Below are 22740 nucleotides of genomic sequence, written 5' to 3'. Positions count from 1 at the left end.
TTTGTTTTTTTCAATATTTATTAATGATATTGATGAAGGTATATCAATGTTTGCAGATGATACAAAGCTTGGCAGGATGGTTAATGACTAATCCAGATGAGCTACTGTAACAAGATTTGGGAAACTTTGGTCAGTGAGCTGAAAAATTACAGTTGATGTTTAGCATTGAACATCAAGCAAGGTGCTGTAGGTAGCAGTAATCTCAGAGTAACTTATCAACTGTTTAGAACTATACTGAGTGTAGTGGAAAATGAAAAAGACTTGGTGGTAAATGTGATGTCAGATATAAAATTTTCTGAGCAGTGCAGACATGCTTCCAGGACATCTAATGGGGTTTTATCAATGATATACTTGAATTTTGCCAGCAGGGATAAAGAGGTGATTTTGTACAAGGGCATCGTTTAGCCGCTTCTAGAGTATTGTATACTGTTCTAGTTGCTTAACTTTAGGAAGGATGCTGAGAACGACAATCAGATGGGTGAAGGGAACAAAAGGGTGCTCTTGCATATAAATGCTTCAGTTCTGCAAATTGCAATGTCTGGAGACTGAGCAGGGTGATCTGATTGATGTGTTTAAGGCCTTGAATAAATTGAGTAAGCTGAATATATATGGCATTCTTCCTGTTTGTTGAGACTGTACACATGAGGGGGCATAAATTTAAGTTGAGAAAGGACTGTTGCAGGGTAGATGTGTGGAAGTTTGCCTTCAGCCAACGAGTGGTTGATAGGTGGAAGAGGCTTCCATCTGTTGTTGTGGAAGGAGATGATTTCAATAAATTAAAGGAAGAACTAGATAAATTCCTGGAGTACAAATATGAAGTGTGTGTGTGTGGGTTTTTTTTTTTTTTTTTGTGAGGATGCTATAGCAGCTTGCTTTCTTGCCTCATTTTCCACTAGTACTACTAAATTTCAATGATTGGGATCTCATCAATATGTCAGTGAAAAATTAAACTAGACCTGGAAAGTCAGCATTTGTTCAGTGCTAAATGAATCTTGTTAAAAACAGGAAGGTGCATTGATTTTCATGTAGAACATAGTTCTCACCTTCAACATCCCAGACCACAACAATGATTAAGACAGGTTAACTTAAGTGCTAGAAGTTTGAGTGCTGAGAAACAGTTTCCAGGAGAGTAACTATCTTTTACACATGTGGATCTGTTGCACACACTTAATCTGCTTGCACAAATATTTATTTAGCAATAAAATGGTAACTCTGAAATGGCTTTCACTTCCATAATCATCAGAACCATATGGACACAGATAATAAGGATAAAGAACATGATACTTCTTCAGAACTGTAACTTCTTGTAATGAGAGTGAGGGGGGAAAAACCAACCCCAGAAATATAAAACTGTACACAATGTGTAGTCTACCAAGAAGCCAAGTTATGCTCAGATAACCATTCCACTGAGCAAGTTGTTAGCTCAGTGGGCAAGGCCAATGTTGGTCATGAGTCCAATAAACCAAGCACAAAAGAATAAATACCTCAATTCTCTACAACAAGCTGCTGTTCAACAGAAAGCTTGTATTATTGATTATGCTCAGATAACAATGAAGAGAGTATCTGTTGCTCCCCAAAGAGGTAACTCTCCTGGCCAATAAATTGCTAATTCAGTGCCCAAAGCAAATATTGGTCATGATACCATATACTGGTTTTGTCTGGTAACACTAGGGGTTCCCCCAACTCTGCATTGTTACTTTGTGTAAAATACAATACTCTGTATAAGGCCAGGATATGTTGTTGTGTGTTTTGTGAAGTATTAGCGTGGGTTGTGTTGTTCTTCTGACCACTTAGCCTGGGGGGGCCTGTGGAGAGCTACCAATCCTCAGTTTCCATTACCCCGTGGAGGCAGTCATGGTACCAATAAATCAATCATCAAAGCATAAATAACCATATAAGCAGTTGCTGTTCCCCATCAGAATACTTACAGTTATCACTCAGCCATTACAATTTCTGTTACTAATCAAGCAACATCAGGTAGAATGGATATAGAAGATAAGTCATACCAAGATGACCAAATTGTGGAACTGTTTACCAATGAGGAGATGGACACAGGAAACCTGCCTTCTGAAAAGGAGAAAAACTGAAATCAAAGACAAAAATGTGCAACTGTTCAGAATATAACAAATTTCCCATGAAATCAAAAGATTTCCTGCACTGTAGGAAACACATCAGTTTCAGACATCAGTTTTATTACTGCAGTAATTGAAACTGATGTCTGAGATCTCTCTGTGCAATATAATCATTTTCTGCCTGAAGGAAATCAATCGAATTGCACAGATGGTCCTTCAGGTTAGTCCCAGGCATCCTCTCAGGATGACAAATGGCTTGCTATCTGGTAGTCTAAAATGCTGATGGAACTGATATTCAAGTGACACTTTTGGAGGCAGGTTGGCCGAATTTTACTTGTCAGGTTGTTCTGTGACAACCAGATCATCTGCTTGTACCTTCACAATGACAGGACTGTTAGCAAATCTGGTATAACCCCATTGTGCAAGTCCTAAAATGCTGCACCTTGTATACTGGTGGTATTCACATCACACTGAGTAATGCCACCTTTCTTAATGGAGGCTTGAATTGGTGAAATCCATGTTTAGTCTTTTGAGCAAAGCTCCTCTGGCAACCTGCATTCTTTCATTTGATGTCTCAAAAGACATTAATCAAATCATGGTGAGATATCTAATCTTTCTTATATTTTCGAGAGAAACAGCGATACTCAACATCTGTCAAACACTGCACGAACTACTAGTTTGAGGTAGTTACTGCTCCAAAAATGGCATTCACAGCCTGGCTGTTAGATGGTTTACTGGACTGAATCTATTGGTAACTCTCTCTCTCTCAAATGCTTCCAGATCATCTACTGCAGAGGTTCCCAAAGTTTTTCGGTTCACAGCACCGTAGTGTCTCAATTTTTTCACAGTGCCCCTAGGCCAAAAGAAATACCCAACAGTTCTGTTTATTAAGTAGTTAGGTCCAAACAACTTAATAAGTAATATTGAAACTGTGAACTACCTCAAGCTAGTAGTTCATGCAGTGTCCGACAGATGTCGAGTATTGCTATGTTTCTCTCAAAAATTAATTATCCTGCAGTGCCCCTGAGAGTTCGCTGTGGTGCCCTGAGGTGCTGCAGTGCACAGCTTCAGAACTGCTGACATAGTATAATCTCACTGCCTCTACTCCACCAGCCTGGATTGAATTTATACTGAATCTACCAGACTGGACTGAATAAATTCTTGAATAGAGAGAGAGAGTGAGCACGAGTAGTGTGTATGAAGAGAGACGCATTATCAAGCCACTGTTATGTGAAGGAGCTGTGTATGCCATATCCAAAAATTTCAGTACTTCATACCATAGATCCCCACCTCTACTTATCTTTAATGCTGAATACGTTGTGAATAGTCAAACTAATAGAGCGAACTTAAATGTAAAACTATCTAAACCAAACTTTCTCCTTCGTTTCTCGATTATAGTTGGTCTCAGTTCCAGTCTCGAAAAGATGTCCATATCCACCTGCTGTCTGTCAGTCTCACTTACTTTTTCTCATGGAATCCCAATTATTGGTAGCCCCATCCACTGATCACTTCAGCTGTCCTAATTATTTGTTTTGTGATTCCTTTCTTCAAAGGTGGTACTTGTGCATATGTCCATTCTGATACTCCCTGTCAGAGACATTTATAATTTAGAATCACATCATTTCGATGTTCTCTGGCTTAAAATCTTACAACTTCAGTTCTATTTAATTTACCTGTTGCCTCTATCAATGCGAACTCCACTAATCACTTAGAACTCTTTGACATCCTTTATTTGAAACTAGACTTCTGCCAACCTAGCATTGCTAAAATTAAGGTGGTGGTAATTTTTCACAACTCCAACTGGCTTCTGTTGGAATCAAATGAATAATCTGTGCATGAACAACTTTACACAGATTATTCATTTACTTACTAGAATAATCCTAACCACACACCCAACAGTTTTGAACATTTTGTCACGAACAACGCTTCACAGTACAATCAAGGTGAGTGGTGATGGTCTCTTCTCCAGTGAAGCTTTTCTCTTGTAGCTATTCTCATTTTCTTGTTTGGCATTACAAGAATGCAAAATGTAATAATCTGCCACATTTCTGATTTTCTTTTCCTTGATTGGATTACTGGTTTAAATCTTCTTATAATTATTTATCATATTGTGTCAGTGAAATTATTTTTGTAGGGATTGCACCCTTTATTCCACACTCAACCTTAAAATCTTGTCCTTTTTCTAAAGTTTTTGGTATTCGAAGGCTCAGTTCAAGGTAAGAACGTTGCATATATGCTAGGCTCGCATCCAAATCTTCAGATTCATTTTCTGTCACCACTAATGCTAAACAACAACAGTAAAGCAGTTATTAATCAGTCCAAACTAGATTTTCATCAGGCTAAGAGTAGTAACTTGATTCTTGACCAAACAGTAGTTATGCATTCTGCGTTCTTACAAAAGCTATTGGCCAGAACTTGCTCATCTATGCTCACACATCTGTTAAAATATGTATGATTCTATTAACTTCTGAGATAAAGATAAAGGCTGACTTACTAGCATTCTACTTTTCTTCTAAATCTTGTATTTGACGACCTTAGTAAGCTACCTCTTAAGATTTGCAGTACATTCCATTCAATGTCAGGTGTTGTCTCATCAAAGGGTTTGATATAATTTTGATCTTGATGACAAGAAAGCTCCAGGTCCTGATGGTATCGCCCTACTTGTTCCCAAAATCTGTGCTACTGAGTTTACTCCTGTGCTTTGACACCTTTTTATACTTCCTTATTCAATGGTGACTTCTGTTTAGAAATTTCTGTTGCACTACTGTACTCTTTAAATCCATTAACTACCAACTCCTAAGTTACTTTGAAACTTCTATCTGATCAGTGATTGCCATTATGGATTCCATCAGTGTCGATCCACTGATGATATATTGGCTTCTACCCATCTATGGACAGATTTACAGGCATACCTCGAATAACGAATAGGATGCGTTCCACGAAATTACTTCGTTAAGCGAAACTTCGTTTTCAGAGCTAAAAATACTGTGGCCAGAATAGGGATACGTTCCCACTTAAAGAAAATGAAAAGCTTTTTTTTCGAACAAAGAAAAGTTTTATTAAATAAACAGTCAACTTACATGCAAAGTGAAATCTCATTTTAAAATATGAGTCTAAAGTTGATTGCTTATGCTTTTTTTTCTCTTTCATTTAACAATTGCCTATACGGAGTTATTGTATTTAACACTGATCGCTTAACAATAAAACTTCTTCCTAAATCAGGATCATTTTCACTAAAAAAATTTAAAACGTTTTCAATGTCATTTAAGGCAGGAACTTCTTTAACTTCGTCTTCATTATCTTTGTCTTCGTTGCTAACAAGGTTTTCTAAATCTTTCACTGAAAAACCATCATCTTCTGCATTCAATAAATTTCTAACATCCTCTTCATTGACATTTTCGAAACCTATTGATTGAGCCATCTGGATAACTTCATTTCTAATTTCTTGGATGTTATTTTCTTCTAGTACAACTTCTGGCCATATTTTGCACCAAACTCCATTTAAGCATTTCTTAGTGACTTCTTTCCAAGAACTATCAATGTTTTCAATTGCGTTTTTAATGGTGTAGTTTTTCCAAAAAGTTTTAACTGTCATTTCCTCTTTATCCTCTAGTTCAGTTAAATTGCTTAATGTTCGACGCAGATAATAAGCTTTAAATGATGCTATTACTCCCTGATCCAATCAGGGAAGTTGTGTTTGCTGGAAGAAACACAACTTTGATAGGAATGCATGTGTCCAACGTGTGAAGATCAGTAGGATGTCCCGGAGCATTGTCTAACAACAAAAGAGCTTTTTCTTCAAAGTTGTTTTTTTGACAATACCGTTTTACTTCAGGACAAAAGTGGTTAACAAACCAATCAGTAAATAACTCTTGGTAACCCAAGCTTTTCTATTTGCTTTCCATATTACAGGTAGATTCATTTTTATGTTACCTTTTAACGCCCTCGGATTTTCTGAATGGTAAATTAATAACAATTTTAATTTATAATCACCAGAGGCATTTGATCCAAAGAGTAACGTTATACGGTCTTTGGCTGCTTTGAACCCAGCAGCTGATTTTTCTTCAATAGAAATGAAGCTTTTTGTTGGTAGCCATTTCCAGAACAAACCGTTTTCGTCAACACTGAACACCGAATTTGGTGGAAAATTTTCACGTTCAGTTATTTCCTTTAGTTTTTCTGGAAACTTATTTGCAGCTTCTCCTGTTAATTTTACACTATGAATCCTGGCCCATTTTTTAAATTTCTCGAACCAACCACGAGAAGCCCCAAAGGTTTCCGTAATTTCTTCAGTTTGTTTAGATTTCAGATGATTAAACTGGAATATTTTTTTTATGTTAAATGGGGCTTGAAATTGTGGGCTTCGTTATCAGAGGTAACGTTAACCGAGGTATGCCTCTAATGGAAAAATTTAGTGAAACTCAAGCAGTTGCTCTTGACATTTCTATCTTAATCATGTTTGGCATAATGGTCTTCTTCCACATTACGGATTGCAGACTGTTTTTTGCAATTGATATGCAGTTTTCTCTCTGACTGCTCTCTAAGAGTGATGGTAGCAGTAGTAGGAGTAAAGGCAAATGATGCAAGAAAGCAAACTTTATATAGCATCAGCCAAAAAAAAAAAAAAAAACACTGTTCACCCATCCATACCCTCCGAGAATTTGTCTAGTTCTCCCTTGAATTTGTTCAACCCATCCACTTCCACAACAGCAGATGGAAGCCTATTCCAATATCTATAATGCAACCGTCCTTCCTCAAGTTGAATTTAAGTCCCCTCATGTGTGTAGTCTCAGCAAGTGGAAGAATACTTAACATTCAGCTAGCTCAATCCATTCAAGTCTTTAAACACCTCAATTAGATCTCCCTGCAGGTGCCTAGTCTTGCAATGAGAAATGAGTAAGAGCATTCTGAGGATAAATGGACCTGTTGCACTGGAATCCATAGTGATATGAAATAATGACGATGTATATATCCAGTAAAAATATCTTTAATTATAAATAAATACTTTGGAGCTTTCGAAGGTGGATGTGCCTCTTTATCAACAAATAGAATGGAAACCTTAGAGATAAAAATTATTTTAATGGACATAGAGTTGTGCTTGCGAGGGCACGAGGTAGGCCATTCAACCATTAAACAGGTGTTCATTGTTGCTGCCTGGACGTCTGTAGTTTTGCAAGGCAATCGATGGTATTACCAAAAGCAAATTCTTTTTTGGAATTTGCTTTTGGTAATACCAAAAGCAAATTCCAAAATTTCAAAAGCAAAACTCCCCCCCTTCTCTGCTCAAACAGCATTGTTTGAGCAGAGCAAGATAACTACTGTCAACTTCTCAAATATCTGAAATATCTACCACAAATTTGCTAATCACTCAGGATAATCTTTGATTAACTTGTCGTCTTCTTCTTCTCCTCCTCCTCTCCCCCCCCCATATTTACCCAAAACTATTGCTTCATCTACATCTGAAAAACTGTAATTTCTACTCTTTTGGCATTATTACTAGTACTTTTATTCTAAACAACTTCCAACTCTCTGGAAATCCCAAATATATGTGCTACCATGGAATATTGTTCTCACAATGGGGAGATTAGTGCTCTCCCCTCCCCCCCTTCTGTCTCTCTCTCATGCTTCTAGACTCCACTGAAAAGAGGGAAGTCAGATTGATTAATGATTTGTTTCCAAAGTCTACACTCTATGGTGTCTAGATGTAGTGTTTCTGCTGCATGCCTCTTTTTTTTTTTTTTTTTTTTTTGGATGATGCTGTATAAGCATGCTTTCTTGCACATATGCCTCAACTAATGCTATAATTCATCTTCTCTCTCTCTCTCTCTTCCAAACCAGTCTGAACATGTTCTGCCCATTCATTCATTTATTGCCCAGATTTAAACTTAGACTCGTATTTTCTTCTTCCTCACTCGTTGCTCATCTTCTTTTTATTTTCTGGAACGGCCTTCCTTTGCATGTATTTCCTGAAAATTATAATCTACTTAAATTCAAGTCTGAGGTCACCAAATATCTTCTTTTGTCTTCTAAACCTTCAAAACATTCATAGTACTAAGCTCTGTGTTCTTATACTATTCCTGTTTGTCGTTTTCATATACAGCAATATCCTGCATATCACTGATAATTGGTACCGAAACTGTTCTGTGTTATGTGAAACTGTGCTGATTGAGGTATAATTATAATGGGTTTTAATTGAATGCATACCAGAGAAACAGTCTATAAACAAATTATAATAAATCTATAAACAATTTGAGCTTGATAACCAATTAAAAGGATTTGAAATAAAAAATATTGAAAAAATTTTATTAATGAAAAGGTAACATAATGAGAGATGAGAAAAAAGGTTTATGGTTTATATAGGTATTTCAATAATGAAGCCTTGTTAAATTGTCTATTCTTTTTCCTTGGCATACAAGTCTTTGTAGCATCAAATCCCATCTTGTAAAATTTGCCATATCTTGATGCTGTGTTCAACATTCAGATCTCCATTCATAATTGCCTTGCAGGCCATGTCAACTCCCTGCCCCTGAAAAACTTTCGCCAATTCTTCTGTTGAAAATTCTTTTGATACTGCTTCATTGTTATCCACTTCAGAATTGTTTTCCTCTTTTTCATATGCAGTTTGCTCATCAATTTCAATGAGAGTTGCATCATCCAAGTCATTTGCATGTGAGTCATTGCAGTCATGTACATTGGCAGTGTCCAAAGTTTCAAACCCCAAGTCTTTTCTGATATTCACATTGTTTTTGGCAATCGTCTGAACTTGCGATTCAAAACCAGTGAAATCATTTGCCAAATGGGACAAAACATGCTGCCAAACAGAATGCATATTGTTGCAGTGATTTCTAGCCAAGATGCAGATATATTTTCGATCGCATTCGCAATAATTTTTCCAAAATATTTGTAAAGATGATGATCCCACTCCTGTTGAAGCTTCAATCACTTGGGAAAAGTTCGCTGCAGATAATATGCCTTGAATGTAGCAATTACATCTTGGTCAATGGGGTGTAACAAAGATGTTGGGTTAGATGGAAGAAAGCATATTTTTATATTTTCACTGAGATCACAAATTTCAGGTGGATGGCCTGGTGCATTGTCTAAAATCAACAAAATTCTGAACTCCGTCCCTTCATCTTTGCAGTAACGTTCAACCATCAGACAAAAATAATTTATGAACTATTCTGTAAACAATTCTCTTGTAATCCATGCTTTCTTATTGGACTGCCAAATTACGGGCAATGTGCTTTTTACGCAACCCTTTAAAGCTCTTGGGTTTTCTGCTCTGAACATGGGCGCCTCTGTAGCCAGGTGGGAAGGAGCAGCAGTGCGTAGCACATGCTTCTTGACTAGACCGGGGTTCAAGCCAGTCACCACCAAATACGGAGGATGCGGAAAGGTCAGGGAATGACCACCGCATATCCCGGAGCAATATGGCCTTAGTTGCTAATGCTCTTAAAAACCAAATAACAACAATAACAGCTCTGAACATGAGTAGAGGCTTCAATTTAAAATCCCCACATGAGTTTCCATGTGGGGAATATCCAGGTTGGGCCTTTTCATTTTCGGCTAAAAAAAGTTCGTGTGGGCATTTTTTTCCAGAACAGTCCAGTTTCGTTGATGTTGAAAATTTGTTCATCCTTGAAGCCACCTTCTTCAATGATGTCTTTCAAATCACTGGGAAATCTTGCAGCAGCGTCTTTGTTTGCACTTGCACTTTCACCTGAGATATGAACATTGTGAAGCCCAACATGGTTTTTAAATCAGAAAAATCAACCGTGACTGGCTGTAAATATTTCTTTAGTCTTCTCTTCTATCCATATTAATAATAGATGTTCCATATTAACCAATAGTGAACTTCTTTGCTTAGTTATCACTTTCATCATGTAAAATGCTGTAGAAATTCCCTTCTCTTTATAGTGATCCTTCTTTCGAATAATCATTGCACTGGTGCTTCATTCATTCCATTTTTACCCAGATTTTAGCATACGATGCACCATCCTCATGGCACTTGATAATATCAAATTTTTTTCTAATATAAGCCATTTATGTTTAGTAACTTCACAGCTTTCATTACTTTTCTTTTTTTTTTTTTTTTTTTTTTTTTGACTCATCATTTCGTATTTAAAGGGGTAAAAAATAAATTGTGAAAGGAAAAGTTTGAAAAGCTATCACTTGTCTCGTCAGGATGGAACACTGAACACTGTTGCCACTGCCTGCCTGAGGAGAGCTATTGGCACATGCATGTGAGACAATAAAGTTGGCACCTATGTATGCATGTCTAGGCTATTATTGTAAATTTTCGACTTAAACTTAGTCATGAAGTTCATTGCTTCCTCTGAAAACTAATAAATTTATTATAAGTTAAGATACAAAAATATGAACAAACAGGAGCTTTTGGGGTGATGGAACATTTATAGTTATAAGTCAATAAACTTTTTGACTATTATGGAACCTGATACCAAAGGCGTTTTTGCAGACTTAAACTTAATTGAAAACCGTGCTGTTTGAAACTGTGCTAAGTGAGGTATTGCTGTATATATTTATAGAAAAAATAAATAATTTATTTCACTTCTGAATTATACACCGAGGTGGCTTTGCATTAGCAGCACCTGCTTTTGTTTGAATCGTCTGGTCTGTGATGCTAGACTCAGAGTCAGCAATGGCTGATATAAGTGTGTAGTGTGTGCATATGGCAATCAGTTTTTGAGAGGAAGCAATGGTCGGCATTAGAGATCTTTCTAACTTCAAAGTGGAATAGTTGTCTGCTAAGACATACGGGTGCCAGTCTCTTGACAACAGTCATCATGGTAAAGTTCTTTTGTTCTGTGGTGTCATGAGTTGTTCAATGCCCATAGTGTGTGTCATGTGCCTTCTCTTGTAACACAGCAGCACAGTGGCCCAGCTAACTACCTAGTACAATATAGAAATAGCAATATCCACATGAAATGTGTACCAGACATTAGCTTGTATGAGCTGTGGCACTCAACGGCCATCACAGGTACCATGCTCATTGTGAGGAAACAAGAAACTAAAGCGTGCATTGACATGTCAGTACCAGCACTGGTCCACCAATATGTAAAAATCTGTTGCCTATTCTGTTGAGTTCCATTTCCGACTCTGTCATGTTTATAGGGGATTTCTGCATTTGGACAAAGCAACATGAAGCCATGGAATCCTGGATGCACTGTTGGTGTTCAGCAGGCTGCAGGCAGTGGTGTTATGGTTTGGGGCATGCCCTGGTCCTCTGATCACCGTTAATCAGTTACTTGATGAAAATAATAACCTTTCTGTTGTCACCCACTTAATACATCCCTTCATGATGACAGTGTATCCTGACAACTCGGGTGTCTATCAACAAGATAACACTGCATGCCATGAGATTTGGCAGGTTGCTAACTGGTTTCCTAAAGATGAGTGTGAGTTAATCCTTGCTCTGCCCATGGCTGCTCAGCTCACTAGATCTCAATTGAGAATGTTTAGGATTCACTCTAAATGGACGTTCAATACTAGGACCATCCACCTGACAACATGTTAATATTGCTGATCACGTTGGGCAATGCATGGGTAGTATCACCACAGGATATCCTGCAACACTTCGTGGAGTCCATGATGTCCTGTGATGGTGCTAGGTAGGTGTTGCTGATTATTATACATTGAGATGGAAATCCATCTCAATGTATAATACATTGATGAGATCGTGCTACACTTCTAAACAGTCTGGCACATGGAAAGATAGTTGTGACAATCAACTCTCAGATGATCTAAAGACACACTTTGAGGCAATTGCAGCTTGAATTCAGCATTAGTTTTATATAGCTTTAGTCTCACTATACCAGCCCACTATTCAATATACACCCAGTGTATATTGAATAGTGGGCACCCAGTGATCACTGAATTATGACCACTCTATCCATATTTGACTATGCTGCATTACTCACAGCATAAAAAGGCAAACAGCTTCCTACTCTAGAGCAGTGGTAATTTGCATCTGGTAATGCAAGTAAAAGTGATAAAGTAGCAGGTATGGGAAGTGGCAAAGATATCAAGGAATTTCAAAAGGGCAGGTGATAGGAGCCATGTATCGGTGCTTCCATATCAGAAATGGCATGTCTTGTCGGTTGCTCACGGCCCACTGTGGTTAAGATGTACAACGAACAGGTCGAACCACCTCCTGCCTGCAAAACTGTATAGGATTATGCAAGGTGCATATTCATGATATGTTAAGGCTGCATCACATTGTATGGGCTCAACAGCAGGTTACTGTATTATAGTTGACATCGCAATACAATATGAGGATTGCAAGAACAATATTCCAAATTATGATGCACCATGCACTCAGATATATGGGGTTCTGCAGCAGGCAACCCAAGAGACACCCTCTCCTCACTGTTGATCATCATCGTTGGCAAATGATGTAGTGTTAACAACCTGATGGTTGGACACCAGGTTGTTAACACTACAACCTGGAGGGCTAAACATGAGCAGACTGGTCAGATGAGTCTGAATACCTGGTACAACAAGTCAAATGGATGCCTTCATTTGTGGTGCAAGAAAACGGGCACCATCAAGCATGGTACCCATTATACATGCAGATGGTGGTGGTGGTTGTTGCTTAAAATGGAGCATGTTTTGCCAGGAAGAACTAAGACCCCCACCCCCCGAACATATGGACCAACATTTCACTGGTGAGGTCTACCAGCAAATCTTACTACACCATGTGCACCCTGCCACGTATTTTCTAGGACAGAAACAGGATCTTCCAAGACAGTGCAGTCTTCGGGCTTGTGCTGTGCACAAGTGGTTCGAGGAATACACTGAAGATATCACTCATCTTGATATGTCTCGAACTTCGTCTCAACTCAATCCAATTGAACACCTCAGGAATATTTTGGAGTGGGAAGTGTGGTGTGTGGTCAGGCAACTGTCATATATTCTGACACAGTGGAAAGCCTTGCAAGCAGCATGTCTGCAGATCCCTATGGAGGTCTTGAGGCATCTAGTGGATTCAGTTCCTAGGTGAATAGTGGCTGCTATCTATGTGACTGGTGGCCCAACACATTACCATTTTTAATGCTTAGAATCAATGTTACAACATCCAAAACTCTATTGCATACTACAGGACCTCAATAATCACATCTTCTGTGGGGAAATCCACATGGAAAGATAAGGATAAACTATTGAAAAACTGTTCAATCAGTACAGTTGGATAACTCCAGTGATGGAGCACACTTGTCAGTACATTTTACTACAGGCTCTGCTTTGGGCATAGAAGATTCCCTATACTCAGCAACTATACAGCATTTATTTGAATGGACTGTATATATTAATCCATTAGGAAGTGACCACTGTGCTGCATTAACACCATCATTTCTCCCACCTTTCCACCCAAATTATGGTGTTACAAAACTTTTAATAAAGATAACTGGTGTTAACATAAGCTGTCAAAGGAGGAACTAAACAGTTTCAGTGTATGAACCTGCCAATTACATTATTATGAAAGGATTGATGTACAGTGGTTTTGAGGAAATTACAAGGTGTTCTATATAAGCTTGAAATATTACAAATTATCCCATGTCATGCTTATTTTAATAATTCTTATAAGTAGTGTTTTGTGAGAGAGAATATTCAGCCAGGTTATAAAAAACAAAAACTGAGTGGACCTTCTCTTTCTGGTGGAACTTTAGAAGGGCTCCTGATAGCAAAATTTAGAAAACAGGGCCATTGTAACAAACTTGCACCCAGCATCTCTGAAGAAGGGAAAAGTCTGGAACAGTATCTTAGGATCCCATCTTTTTGGTCAAGCTTTGGAAATACTATTGACTGTCAAGTGTAGAAAATAGGTAAATTGTTATGAAGAAAACTTTGACTCAGTATCTCTGAAGAGGGAAAAGTCTGGAGAGTATCTTTCTTGAAGAAATCACAATCAGTTCTCTGATTAATATCATATCCAAACAGAAATCCACAGACAGAAAATCATTTGGTATGCTAATATTTAAGCTAGGTCTAATTCAAAAACAACTGGAGTAAAACTACTCCAGTTGTTTTTGAAGTAATATTTTGTTTTTCACAGAGTAATTGTGTAAAAGAATTGTGTAAATCACTTCCCCATGATGACTGGATCCAGGGTATCCCAGCAGAACATTGCCCAAAGGATGACACTGCCACCACTGGCTTGTTTTTGTCCTGTGGTGCATCCAGGTGCCATCAGTAATTTAAGTAATTACTCAAAGTTTGTAGTAGTGGCATGTGATGCCAGAAAGCAAGTGTATGAGCTTCTGCAGCATCAGCCAAAAAAAAAAAAAAAAAATCACACAACCACATTCCCTCTAAATGTTTGTCCAGTTCCTCCTTCAATTTATTTAAGCTATCATCTTCCACAATGACAGATGGAAGTTTGTTCCAGCAATTAACCACCCACTGGCTAAAGGCAAATTTCCGCACATCTATTCTACATCTGTCTTTCCTTAATTTGAATTTATCTCTGTCTTCAATTTTTTCAAAACATCTTTACAAGCTTGATATCTTCTCATTCTTCAATCGTCATTCAAAATTTTTGGCACCATATTGGCACACACTTTTCTAATGACTGAATTTTCATTTAAAATTTGTCTATATGTCCATACTGAGTTCTGATGCAAGCATCATAATGCTTAAACTCTGTAAAAATTACTCAGTGTCCTTACTTACCAAGTCCACATTTTCATCAGTGTTCATAGATACTATATTGAAGACGATTATCATTCATCATCTTCAACATTCTCTCCCCTATTAAAAATATTTTATGCCATTCAGACATGTCAGTTCCTGGCATAGTATTTTCCCTATAAACGATGTAACAGCTCATAACTTTCAGTTAGTGGTTTATTTAGTTTATTTAGTTTTTTTTTTAAATTTGAGGTTGATTCGTTGTTCATTTGTTTTGTCTGTCATTTTTCTAGCAAACTTCAAAAACACAAGGTAATGAAAACCTGCTTTATTGCAAAGTGAACATAATTGGAAAAAGATATGAACTGTGGAAATGTTTGTTCATTTGGTGCAATGCAGTCATTCTTATAATTATTTTTATGAAGAACACATACAGCGATGATCCAAAACATTATGACCACCAACATAATATGGTGTTGATCTTCCACATGCAGCCAAAACAGCTCGTACCCAGTGAGGAATGGACGCTACAAGATTTCTAAATGTCTTGTGGTATCTGGTACCGACACATAACTAGCAGATCCTTAACTCCTGTAAGGTCCATGGTTGAGACTCCACCGATCAGAGTTGCTCTTCCAACATAAACCAAAGATGCTCAATGGGATTGATGTCTGAGGAATTTGGAGGCCAGGGCAATACCCGGAAGTCTTCCTCATGTTCCGCGAACCAGTCTCAAACAATCCGGGCGATGTGGCATGGCGCATTATCCTACTGGAAGACTACTTCACCAGAGGGGAAGACCGTTGCCATGAAAGAGTGTACCTGGTCAGCAACGTTGTTTAGTTAGGTGGTAGATGTCAGATTGCCCAGCACATGATGACTGGATCCAGGGTATCCCAGCAGAACATTGCCCAAAGGATGACACTGCCACCACTGGCTTGTTTTCGTCCTGTGGTGCATCCAGGTGCCATCACTTCCCCACATAAACGATGCACACATACCTGGGCATCCACACAATGCAATAGGAAACGTGATTCATCGGACCAGATGACCTTCTTCCAATCACTCAAGGTCCAGTTTTGATGCTTGCATGCCCATTGTAAGTGCTGTCACCGGTGAACTGTGGTTAGCATGGGCACTCGGAGTGGCCTGCGGCTTCATAGCCCCATTTTCAACAGGGTTCGATGTACTGTGTGTTGTGACACGTTAATCCCGTTATCAGCATTTCAATTCCCGGTGAGTTGTGCCATAGTCGCCCTTTTTCTACATCCAACCAGATGTGATATATAAAAGAAATATATGTGCGTTTACAGAATTGACACATTACTCTTGTAACTGTTGTCTCTTCTGGATAATGGAAGTGAGACTTATTTTCATATTTATATTTTATGGCTGTAACAACTTCTTTTTGACTTTCATTGAATTAGTAGTTTTTTGTTTTTAAATGGTGTGTTTAAAAACTCAACATTTTTAAATATTTAATTTCTTTTAAAAAATAAAAATTTAGAGACAATAACGTATTGAAATTGGTTAACCAGAGATGATACAAATATTGGTATACTGTAAGCAGAATTCAAAAGATCTAAAAATTCTCTATTAATTTTGTCCTGTCCACTTGACAGGGCATGGTTTCCTATTTCACCAAACTGGATGTGATCACTGCCAAATTAAAAGCATCTGTACTGGTAAACTCTGGTATTTTTCACAGCAGGATTTTATTTATAGTATGTGGACTTTAAAAAAAATATATATATATATATTTTTTTTGTTTTGTTTTTATCTGTTCTCTCCCAAAATCCTCCTGTTCACCCACTTGCTTACATGTGCCTGGTCTTCAGCTTTTTGAAAGTCAAAAAATTGGCAGATGTGATGATAATAAATTATTAATAATCAACTAGAATAATAATATTTATTAATCATGTAAATTAAAAATGGAATTTCACAGCTTGTTAATTTGTTTCTAATATAAATTTTTTTTATTGTTATTAGATAAAAGATGAAGTGAACAAACTTTATCGCCAGTTAGAAATAGATATCGATGGAGTTTTCAAGTCAATGTTATTGTTGAAAAAGAAGAAATATGCAGCACTAGCGATTACTAGACTTTCTAATGGTGAAATGCTCACCTCAAAAGAACTAAAGGGACTAGATATTGTTAGAAGAGATTGGTCAGAAATAGCTAAAAAAGCTGGAGAGTAAGCATTTAAGTGAATAACAGCTGCCTAATATGCATATATTAGTTTAATCAATTTAATTTCTTTAAATGATTAGATTACTATATAGTTTGCTGATTTATTTTACAGTTTGAAGTATATTAATTTCATTAATTGATTTCTGGTTTTCCAGGACATAACAATTAGTTAAATTCCTTAATGGGTTGATGTGATTTCTCATTTTTAACAGTGCACTTTAATGTTTGTACTAAGCTGTTTTCACAAAAACATGACCTTTTTCTAGACCTAATAAGTTATCATTGGTAAATTATGAATAAATTTAAAAATCCTGAACAGGTTGAAACTTGTAGCACTCTTCTGTGGTTATAGAATACAGCTACATAAACCCTCATAACTGGCTCAGTGGTTACAATCACTGTTCTTCTATGCCATATGGAAAATGCCGGGATTTGAATCTCATCAAGATGGATGTATTTTTATCAGCTTTTTGCACACCATGGCAAAGTTAGTAGGTATTGGGTGAGATTTGCATTAGTTTCAAATAGATGAATACATACAGTTTACAGATACATTATCCTGATTCTGCATGGCCTTAGTTCCCTTGGCAAGATTACCAAATAATTTTATCCAGTTTGTCAGCAAACTGAACAGAATCATCAGTAGTTATACTGTTCATATCTAGTAGACTGTGGTTCAACCCTTTCCTTCTAGTGTTAACATAATCAGAGAATTCTTTGCTGTTTTTCTTTTGCATTTCTAGCCAAATAGATTTCATAATCTATCTTAGCTTACCTAACTGCCTTAGTGACTTGATTTCAGAGTAGTTTGTACTTACTGTATTTCCGATAATTTATAATCATCCCATGCATTTTTTCTTCTTTGCTACTAACATCCATTCAGGTCTTATCCTTGAAAAATATCTCTTAGTTGGTATAAAACACTGAGTAGCTTCTATGATTATCTCCCCAAATGCTTCTGATTTAGAATTTTCAGATTAGTAGCATCATGAGTTGGTTCCATTGAAAAGAATTGAAAAACTGCCTAAGACCATTTTAGTCATATTTATGAAAAAAATCCTTTCTCTTTGCTATGGACAGTGGTTATATCCTTTAGTAAATCCCACCTCAATATATTTTGATCTTTGGCACCCTGCGTTTCCTTTTTCTGAAGATTTATAATGCACGAAACATCATTGCAGATAATCTGATCAAGAGTATTGCTTTCTCTGTGCTACTCTAAATGCTATAAACAATCATCCAATAAATCCAGAAAATTTTTGCTATTGTGTATGCAAGTGACCCACAAGTTTAGTTGCTATCTGGAAAGTTAAAATCCCCAGATATGAAGCATTCTGATTTGCTGTCTCACTCTGTATGTCTGTATAGTTTTCATTATACCCATCAAAGTCATTTGGCCTATGACACTGTAATTCTACCCTCCTTTTTGTTTTCCAAGGAGGGGAAAACAAAGTGATGTCATTAAAATGATCAAATGTTGCACTGACCACCCACATCAGCTGTATACATTTACACTACCTTAAATTCTGTTGGCTTATTAACTATTGGCTGACTTGTCCTCCTTCTGGCCTTGTGTCCTTGGAGGCAATGATTAAGAATGCAGTTTACGGTCGCGCCGTTTTTCCCCCACCATTACTACGGAAGTGAGCACCTAGTGATACAGGAGTTTATTTTTTTATATGTATATATATTGTTGTTGTTGTTTCCCCCCCCCCTCCCACTCATGATGCCTTCCATTCTTTCTGACAAGTGGAGGACTACCCTGTCTGAATTTATGTATCACAAATAGCCCTCCTTCATCTGACATTGAACTCGAGCCAGGTATGCTTTTGCTGCTTTCTGGTAGTTAAGAGATCTGTCTGTTGATATTGAAATCAAGGTCTGCTGGCAAGGCCATCTGAACATTCAACATTTTTGGGAGCAGCTACGTAAAACTTAGTTTATTGCTTAAAAATGGCTTCTTATAACTTTTTTTGATTTAACATTAGTAGTATAGTTATTATTTATGATTCTCTTATTAATTTGGTATAGCACAGGCTGTCCATGGGTGTCCTGGGACGTTGACAGTTCACTCAAATACTAACAGGGAGGATGGGACCAACATGTGGGATGTTTGCTGATGTAAGGAATAGGATCAGTTTACTGTTAATGCTGGGGTTATTGTCACATTATTATTCCCAGCCTGGTGCAGGGTTGTTCTGCACAGTTCAAAAGCAGATTATACTACAGAACTATCAGTGATATTTCACAATACTTTGTTCTTAGTAGTGAACTACAAGAGTAGCATGGGTGGGTCAATTTAATTGTATTTCCTATTGTGACTACCTTCATAATGAGTTACCACGATATTTCACTACCTCAAATAAGTAACGCTTCACCAATGGAGAAGACTGTTGTTACTTATTTTTGGCGGGTACCATCACCCAGACACACCGTTTCAAGGTTTATTGGCCTATCATCAGTGGGTGGGTAGGTACAGCCTTCTTCATTGGTGAAGCAGCCTTGAAACGGTGCTATCTGGATGGTGGTATCTGCCGAGAATAAGTAACAATAGTACTTGAATACCTCATTTCTGTGACCATTTTTATTGAGATTTCATCTAATCTGATTAAGGGTGAACTTTGATGGGAGAGTGTGGCTTGGGTATCCTCAAGGAAAATGCTTTTAGTTTTGGCTGATGGAATGGTGAGAACCTGCCAACTATTCTAGTCGTTATATACTGCAAGATTGGCCTTCTCCTTCAGTGCCCTTCTGTTATTATCTCTCACTAGGAGAAAAACGTCATCAGCAAAGGCAACCTTGTCAACGGGATATAGTCAAATATTGGTCTAGTACCGAGTTTCAGAAAAAGGGACCCAGTACCGGCCCATGTGGACATCCTTTGGGACACTGCATGCAATTGCACTGAATCATGCGTACAATGACATCTCTGTTCTGTAAGTCATCCTGTGTGATCTTAAACAGGTTTAAGGACACCTGTGCATGGCTCAGCCTTCTAAGAATGTTAGTCCACCAAAGAGCATTTGTGTTGGTAGACAAGCCACACTCTCCCTTCAAAGTTCACCCTTAATCAGATTAGATGAAATATCAATAAAAATGGTCACAGAAATGAGGTAATCAAGTACTATTGTTACTTATTCTCGGCAGATACCACCATCCACATTGTGTTGGCTGCATTGAACTCACTGTGGAATTGTTCTGTTTAAAGCCACATTGTTTACTGGACAGCATTAATGTCTAATATTTTTCCTAGTTCATTGTTCCCAGGGTTTGGGGTTCCTAGACATCGTAACTAAGGCCTGCGAAGAGGCTTTTTTTCTTACTTCTTATGGGGCTAGTGTAAGAGTTTCTCACTGCTGTGTATCCGTCTTTTGGGATGTTTTCCTCCGTGAGAGGCCTGGATCTGCTGGCTATCTGGAAAGCCCTTCTTGCCTATTGGACCTGTCACCTCAGAGTATCAAGTTCAGAGCACCACCAGGAGACTATTTTCTAGGCTGCTTGTTTTCATTGCTGGTATACAAGCTGTAGCAGAACTGCTATGATATATTTTTAGCATGCTGGTCTGGATGTAGATGGTTTTGTGTCTCTGGAGAAACATCCTGTAATTAAGCCTAAAGGATTCCCAGTTAGCTTTCTTCACATTAAACCCGATTAAATCATTGTATATTGGTGATGTCTCCTCAAGTTGGCATACCAGGCTAAATGTTATGCCTGATGGTCTGAAGTTGTCCAAGTTTCCTGGACTGCTAGTCAGTGAATTTAGTAACAATAGCACTAGTGGCAAGAATGACATCAGTGCTTATTCTTTTCCCCTCAGTGATGGTAAATGTTGCCAGCTTTTGAGTATATTCAATACATAAAGGAAATCATAGCTATAAACTCCTCCATTGTTGGTGCCACTGCAGTCATCAGTGTAACTATGCCACAGTCCTTAACACTAAAGGCGCCTCCGTAGACAGGTGGGAAGGAGCAGCAGTGCGTAGCACACGCTTCTTGATTAGAACGGGGTTCGAGCCAGTCACCACCAAATATGGAGGATGCGGAAAGGTCAGGGAATGACCACCGCACCAGAGCAATATGGCCTTAGTTGCTAATGCTCCTAAAAAAAAAAACCAAATAACAATAACTTAACACTAATTTGCAGCCTGCCATCAAGGAGTCTGGTAAGTGCAGGCAGTGGATGCTAGGGGTTAAGCCTACACTTGGTCTTCGGGTCTCCATAAATGACATGGAGAGAACCTAGCTGGCTTGTAACCTAAGTGGGCTGCCAATGGTTTGCACAGTGTGTTGATCTCGGTTACTGTGTGGAGAAGTATTTCTCATTACTAAAACTGCCCAGGTGGTTTCATAAGAGGATTAAATTATCCTATAAGACAGGGAATGTCTGAATCTTGCCCCTGTGGATGTGAGGCTCCTGGACAGTTAGTATACAGTCGATTCTGGTTATGTGAGACACGTTGGGACTAGTGCATTTTGGCCCGATTGAGCGACTTCCCCAATTATCCGAAATTTCATGTAAAAAAAGTTAAATACAATGGATCGCGCTTTACAGTTGGTTCACTGCACAATCAAATCATGTTACGATGCAGTCATCATAGTAAAGTACCGTTCAGTATACAATGTGTAGTAAGTGCCGGTCATTGTGATCACATTTGTGAATTTAATTTTAATTTTATTAAACAGCGATTCTAATTAGCGAAAATAGGAGGAATATTATCCACAGGCTATAAAAGTAAAGATATATTAAGCACAATTTACCCTTTATTACCTTACCAATTTAAAAGTTAAATGATACATGAAAATCTGAAGAATATATGTGATAAACGAAATAATTAATATGTACTGTAATATGTACATACTAACTAGTTGACACTTCTGTTCACTGACATCTGTGGGTGGGGGTTAAAATTTAAAACAGTAAAAAGATAAGCAATCAATAACAAAGAACACAGCACACACAAGTTGGTCCTTGAGGCAAGTACAAGCTGTACTTGCTACCTGGGCCGACCGGGCTAGCCGGGTGGGTAAAGTGCCTGCCTGGCAACCCAAAGGTCGCGGGTTCGATTCCCGCCTCGGGCTTGGATCAAAGTACTGCAAAAACCTTGGGAGGTGCATTATGGCCACGGAAGCCTATGCGCCAACAACTACCAAAAAAAAAAAAAAAAACTTGCTACCTGGGAGTCTAAAACGCTAATGGAACAGATATTTGGATGAAACTCAAGTCGTGTGGACCCAATTTCGGCAAAGTCCGGATGGTCTGTGACAGCCAAATCCTCTACTTGCACCTTCACGATGGTGGGACTGTTAGTAATCCTGGGTATAACCTCCATTCACAAGTACATGGTGAGTGAGTGACCAACCAGGTGTGAACCAATGTAAGCAGGGGCCAAAGTGCTGCCCCTCTATGTTACCAGGCAGTACTAGGTGGTAGATGACTCTCATCATCCGGTGCATTAAACTTTGCTTATTGGAGGCTTGAAGTGGTGGAACCCATGTTTAGTCTCTAGAGCTAAGTTCCGGTCAATCCTTCCCTATCTCTTCCATCATGCAGTATGATTGATGACTTTTGAGGTTATGATGAACATTGTGGCGAGATCCAGTATTCCTTACATTTCGAGGGTACAGCTCTAAAACAGTGTTCGCAGGCCGGCTGCTAGTTAGTACACCGGACCGAACCTATTGGTAACTCTCTAAGAGGCTTCCGGATCAACTAGTGTATAATCTTGCTACCTGTACTCTTCCAGATAGTGACTGGAGGGAGTCCGAGTAGTGTGTATGTGGGGAGCATTGTCGAGGCCACGTTATGTCAAGGATATGGGTATATTCTTACCA

General features: G+C 38.2%; 1 protein-coding gene across 1 annotated transcript in view; it reads left to right on the top strand.

Annotated features, from left to right (window-relative positions):
* The window catches only part of PolA1 (DNA polymerase alpha catalytic subunit), a 662965-nt gene that overhangs the window by 462443 nt on the left and 177782 nt on the right, over window positions 1-22740 (top strand). Inside the window, exon 28 of the mRNA XM_090387531.1 lies at window positions 16707-16912. Coding sequence (XP_090243657.1) covers window positions 16707-16912 — 206 coding nt within the window. The remainder of the gene's footprint in view (window positions 1-16706; window positions 16913-22740) is intronic.

This window comes from Mastigoproctus giganteus, chromosome 1 (genome assembly GCF_048544385.1).
Source record: "Mastigoproctus giganteus isolate SK-2022 chromosome 1, ASM4854438v1, whole genome shotgun sequence".
NCBI lineage: Eukaryota > Metazoa > Arthropoda > Arachnida > Uropygi > Thelyphonidae > Mastigoproctus > Mastigoproctus giganteus.
This window is presented reverse-complemented; position numbering and strand designations above follow the sequence as displayed.